Below are 6,369 nucleotides of genomic sequence, written 5' to 3' on the forward strand. Positions count from 1 at the left end.
ATATATTCTTTGATGCATTTCGAAAAGCTATGTTGGTGTGGTTATGGCTGTAAACACGACTCTTTATGCGGAATGCCAAAAAGATTTTTCTTTTGAGAAAATGATAATTTAGTCTCTTTTAAAAAAATACTAGTATATTGACAATTTAGTAGAATTTCATGGGAAAAATAGCAAATAAAGACTCCCAATATATGAAATTATAATTTGAGACCCTCAATTTGAAATGACTCGGTCTCATATTGCAAATATGAAATCTTGACGAAATGTCTGAAATGCCCCTCAGTCAAGTTGTGATCTGATCTACTGAAGTTGTTATTCGCTAAAGTGAACTTGTCATTTCTCATAGTCAACTTGTTATTTGACATACCCTCAACCAAATTGTGATTTGGTTTACTGAAGTTGTCATTCGCTAAAATGAACTTGTTATTTCTCATAGTCAATTTGTCATTTGGCATACTTGAGTTGTGATTTCAGACATTTTACTAAGATTTTATATTTACAATATGAGACCGGATCTTTATTTGCTATTTTCTAAATAAAAAGTCACAAACAATAATTTTACATATTAGGCGGTCATTATTTGCTAATTTTCCAATTTCATAACATTAAATAGAAGCCTATAGGTGTCTAGGGATCATTTTTTAATTAAATGAAAAGAAATCGTCCACTCCCTCCGGGTTGCTGGGATGATCGGATCCGTGGTCGTACATTATAGTGGGCATCCGCTAAATATTATTAATAATTTAATTATACTTCTTCTATTCATAATATAAAAATTAATTCAGTATAGTCGGTATTTAGTATCAATGAATTAAGCTACAAAACTTAGCTTGACTCGAAAGATTATGTTACTTTCGATTTTTAATATAAGAGCTAGTTGATTAATTTAAATAAATTAAGAAAATTTGTTAAGTTAATTATTTCTAATAAATAAGTATTATTTTTCCTAAAATACCTTTACTAACTATGTGTATTAGCTAGAACTATTATTTGATGAAACCCTTAACATGTGTAATTATTCAATGACTACTTTGAAAAAAATGAATAAATATAAGAGATAAAATGGATTGTAGTCTTACGTTTAGAATCAAATTAAAAGTCAAATTCGTTCTTATATTGGACCGTACGTAGTATGTTTTATTGCTTAACCATAAATAATATAATATATATATATATATATTTATATATCATTTGTTAACTTTTGTAAGGGATAGGATAGGATAGGAGTAACAAAGTTGGGAGTGAACGAGGATGTTATGTACTCATATAATTGATGTCAAGTGAATATATATAAAGCCTTTTCAATTTGAATAACTGATTTGTGTTGTTTTTGCCAACCTTGTGATGTGACGCAACATTTTGAAGACAAAGAAGCGATGCTAAATGAAAGGCGGATAAATTTCATATTTCTGAGAAGGAGACTTGTCCAGAAACTGGATATATGTGTTGATTCCGCTTATCAAAATATCTCTCTTCTTTTCATTAAATCCACGAAGAATCAAATCAAAAACCAGTGAAGAGTAAGAAACAAAGCACGGCAGAAAGAACAATATATCGGTTTATCCGCTAACAAGGAGAAACAGAATTTGTTCTCTGAATTTGCTGTATGCAAAGAGTGGATTCCCTCTTCGCAGTATTCATTAAAAGTTAGCTTATCTTACGGAGCAATGGTTGAATACTTAGAAAGAAGAACGAGCATTTGAAAATGATTAAAAAAAAATTAAAATCTGCAATGAGTTTCAAGAGACCTTCAAGAATTTTTATTGATCATTGTTGAAGCTGATTCTGTAAGCATCTTCAAAAACATTCCACATTTAGTGTTTTTATCCAAATATCTGAGTCATTTAATCCTTTTAACCAATTCTTCCTTATTTGCTTTAATATGAGGATGGCATATTGGTGATTGAGCCTAAATCTAAACTCAAACCCCGAATGAGTACAGCCTTTTTAGAGTATTTTTTTTTTATTTGCAGAATCTGAACTTTGAGACTAAAAAGAGTTCTGTTCATCTGGGCCATCTACTTCTGTAGGCAAGGAACGCGTGTCCTTCTTTAGTCAGAAGTGAAATTTACTTTATTATGGTGCTATCCACCCCCCCAACAATCATTTAATTCTACAGATCCGTATAATTATTATAGCCCATCTGGATCATGTGTAGCTACCGTATTTTGACTTGGTAGCTATGTCTCCTTAATGGTTTAGTCGTACCCTCTTACTCTACTTGAGGAACTCAGCTTTGAATCCATTCAAGAATCTGATCCCCTCTGTCCTCTGAAGCCAGCAAAACCCGCCCCCATTAGGACCTGTTTGGGTGACTCCCAAAACTATGATTTGGGTGGAATGTCACCCAAACAGCATCAATTTTGATGTCATAATCTGAAACTATAGTTTCAGGAGAAGTGAATTCATTCTGCTTCTGGTTCAAATTGAAAAGTATGATTGTGCCTGTCAGAGTAGATCTCAATAATAATATGACTTTAACATCTCTCAATTAATTTTTTATAAACATATTAATCTTATATCTTATAAATATATATACACATATTAATTATTCATTAATTATATTATCTTATGTATTATTAATTATGTTGGTAAAAAATATATTATTAACAATTTTATTCCTTCAAATTAAAATATATCATAAAATCTATCTTTTATGTAATTATCATATTAACTTATGTTTTTTTTAGTAATTTATATATATAAAAAGTGATTCTGATAACAACTATTCAAACACTCTCACTTCTCAGAATCATTTTTTCACAAAATCTATTCTTCACAAAATTTATTCTCTCCAAAATCCATTTTTTACAAAATCTATTCTTCCCAAAATCTATTCTCCAGAAACTATTTTTCAAATTATGGTTTGGTTTCATCCAAACACCTCCTTGTTCCAAGAGAGAAGCATAGATCTTTTGTTAGATATAGGGCCAGAAATTAATCGAACTTGTACTACTCTCTCTCTACATGCATATAAAACTTAAAAAGTTTTCAAACTGTTCATATTTCAATCCATAAAGTTTTGACAGTCTCCCAAGTCTAATCCTTTACTGTGGCAGCTCACAGTAATAAGAGACAGGAAGCAAAATTGTGAGTGAAAACCAGAGGCTTTGTGGCTTATTTCTTTAACTCCAAGCTTTCCACTCTGTATATTCCAAGTCCATTTAAGTTTATTCCCAAGCGAAATAGCACTTTGTGGTTCATTGCTTTAACACCATCTGTTGTAACTCTACATATTTTGGTTCATTTGTGCGTACTTTGATTCCTACAAAAAGTTCATGTATAAGATAACAACACTTCTATGTAGTTACTGGGCTTAGTAAAGTAATATAACAAATAATGAACCCACTGGTTTACGCTTTGGTTGGTTCAACGGAGGGGAGGGGAGGTTGATTAAACAGAGCCTTAAGGTTCTCTATTCTTGATCAAAGATAATGGAGAATCCACATGAGTGGCGATTCCTTGAGACTATGATTGGGCATAATGTTTCAGATAAAATGCAACTAATCAAAGGGACTAACTAACTGTAGTTATCAGTATCACCCAACCTTGTCTTCTTCTTCTATATAACATAACCTTTCCACTGAGGTTTTTTCTACCCTGCATCTTTCACTACTGATGATGGAGCAAGAAATGGACCACGCAAAGAGGAGCACCAGAGAAGAAACTGATGAAGAGAAATGGGTTCACGATGCTTCTGTGGATTACAGAGGCAGACTTCCTCTTCGTGCTTCCACTGGCGTCTGGAAAGCTATCCCGTTCGTCCTCAGTAAGCATTTCTATCTAAAGCCAAAACATGCTTCTTCTCATTTCACAGACCATTAACCCAGAAAACTGAATAGCTTTCTATATCTGACCAACTTCGCTGTTATTGAAGGAGAACTACAAATATCAGTTTGTAGCCTGCATTTTCAAACTAGAGGATTTTGAGTATTCGGTTTTAGCTAAATTTTTTTGGTTCATCCAGACAAAATCGCTTAATCTTGGAGATGGCTATCAGTACCACCGAACTAAATTTCATAATGGTTCTCTGTTATTGTACGTATATTCAGTTAGTAGAAGGTAGAAACAATAGTTCGGTGATTTTGAGTCGACTTTTGTGGCAGCTATTGAATTTAGTGAGAGAGTGAGTTTCTTTGGGATAGCAACGAATCTCATCACATACCTCACCAAAGTGATTCACCAAGACCTCAATACAGCAGCAAAGAATGTGAATTACTGGGCGGGAACAACCACCTTGATGCCTTTACTTGGAGGATTTGTCGGTGATGCCTACACTGGTCGCTTCCATATGGTTCTCTTTTCTTCTCTCGTGTATCTTATGGTAACCAACCCATACTCTCTCGTTTTACACCAAAAAGAAATCTAATCTTTTTGCCAATTTGAATCCAACCCACCTCAAAAAATCTGACCTTTTTACGTTGTGAACCCAGGGATTAAGCCTCTTGACTATGTCTCTGTTCATCCCAAGTCTAACGCCATGCAAGAATAATGCAAAGGTGTGTGTTAAGCCCAGGAAGGCTCATGAAGTGGTATTTTTCCTTGCCCTGTACTGTATCTCCTTGGGTACAGGAGGATACAAGCCCTGCTTAGAGAGCTTTGGGGCTGATCAATTTGACGATGATCACTCGGAAGAGAGGAAGAAGAAGATGTCTTACTTCAATTGGTGGAACTTCTCTCTGTGCTTTGCCTTACTGCTTGGTGTTACTGTGGTTGTTTACGTTCAAGACTATGTGAGCTGGGGACTTGCGAGTCTTGGCCTCACTATTCTAATGGCCGTAACAATCATAGCTTTCTATGTTGGAAAGCCATTTTACAGGTTCAGGAGCTCAGAAGGAAACACTTTGACACCAATTTTGCAGGTGGTAGTTGCAGCAATAAGGAAAAGGAACTTACCCTGCCCTTCAAATCCTTCTCTGTTTTATGAAGTCCCCAAGTCACAGGGAAGGCTTCTAAGGCATACCAACAGGCTCAGGTATCCACCAATACCCTACTATTCTTACATTTCATGAACTTATTAGTTAGAAATTAATTATCCATAATTGAATCAACAGATGTCTGGACAAGGCTGCAATAATCGAAGACAGGAATGAGGATCAGGGAGACATTAACCCATGGAGACTTACGACTTTAACGAGGGTGGAAGAGACAAAGCTTATCGTTAGTATGATTCCCATATGGTTAACTTCATTAACAAACGGACTTTGCATAGCACAGAGCACAACCCTCTTCGTGAAGCAAGCAGACTCCATGAAACTCAACATAACTCACAGTTTCAAGATCCCACCAGCTTCTCTGGCCGCCGCAGGAGCTGTTGGAACCTTAATATCTGTCCCAATATACGACAGAATCATCGTCCCGTTTTTGAGGAGAGTAAGGAAAAACGAAAGAGGCATCAGCATTTTACAAAGAATCGGCATTGGCTTGGCATTCTCTGTTGTAGTTATGGTTGTGGCAGCCTTAGTGGAAAAAGAGAGACTAGGAAAGGCCATGTCTGGGAATGAAAAGATGAGTGTTTTCTGGTTGGTGCCTCAGTACTTATTGCTAGGTGTTGGGGATTCATTTTCTCTTGTGGGTTTGCAAGAGTACTTCTACGATCAAGTTCCTGACTCAATGAGAAGCTTAGGGATAGCTTTATTTCTGAGCGTGATTGGGATGGGAAGCTTCTTGAGCAGCTTTCTGATCATAATTGTGGATCATGTGACGGGGAAAAATGGAAAGAGTTGGATTGGGAAGGATATAAATATGAGTCGTTTGGACTATTTTTACTGGTTATTGGCTGTGTTAGGTGCTCTGAATTTGTGTGGCTTCGTGTTGTTGGCAAGAAGGTACACTTACAAACCAGTGCAGAGGAGGGTAATGCAAGCTGATGATGGGGTTGAAGATGAAGCCACCAGAGTTTAGCTGACACCTATGATTTCTGCTAAACATATTGTGCTACATATAATTGCCTCAAATTAGTGAATTGTTCTTCCATGGACACATTACATATTAAGATGTTTGCATGCTTAATGTTCTGGCCTTCAAGTCCGTGGCTCGTTGGGCCGTACTATCTTAAAAGTAGCCTGTTCATTGCAATTTGGCCCCAAGTACAAGTTGTATATTTGTCTATTAGACAATTGTTTACTGCTTAGTGTTCGGTTATTATTATTGTGATTTTCTTATCCTCAATATGGCAAAATCTTGGGTAATGTGTCCATATGCAATGCTCGTCATTGGAGTAACTAGTAACTATTCAAATCCAACTTAAATGGTTAAATTTTAAAGTTTTTAATTTTCAAATGAATTTATTTTTTTTTAAAAAAGGAAAATCTCACCCAAAAAAATCTGAAAATTACTAAATCCCAAATAAAATTTTTTTTAAATGAT

General features: G+C 35.3%; 1 protein-coding gene across 1 annotated transcript; it reads left to right on the top strand.

Moving 5' to 3' along the window:
* The first annotated feature begins 3,548 nt into the window (after positions 1-3,548).
* On the top strand, positions 3,549-6,133 carry LOC114732976 (protein NRT1/ PTR FAMILY 5.6-like). Its single transcript, XM_028920391.1, has 4 exons — positions 3,549-3,769; positions 4,107-4,324; positions 4,434-4,975; positions 5,055-6,133. The coding sequence occupies exons 1-4, from the start codon at positions 3,619-3,621 to the stop codon at positions 5,902-5,904; spliced, it is 1,761 nt and encodes a 586-aa protein (XP_028776224.1). The 5' UTR covers positions 3,549-3,618; the 3' UTR covers positions 5,905-6,133.
* Positions 6,134-6,369: the final 236 nt, after the last annotated feature.

This window comes from Neltuma alba, unplaced genomic scaffold, assembly GCF_004799145.2.
Source record: "Neltuma alba isolate B1F8T4 unplaced genomic scaffold, ASM479914v2 tig00012957_pilon, whole genome shotgun sequence".
Taxonomy (NCBI): domain Eukaryota; kingdom Viridiplantae; phylum Streptophyta; class Magnoliopsida; order Fabales; family Fabaceae; genus Neltuma; species Neltuma alba.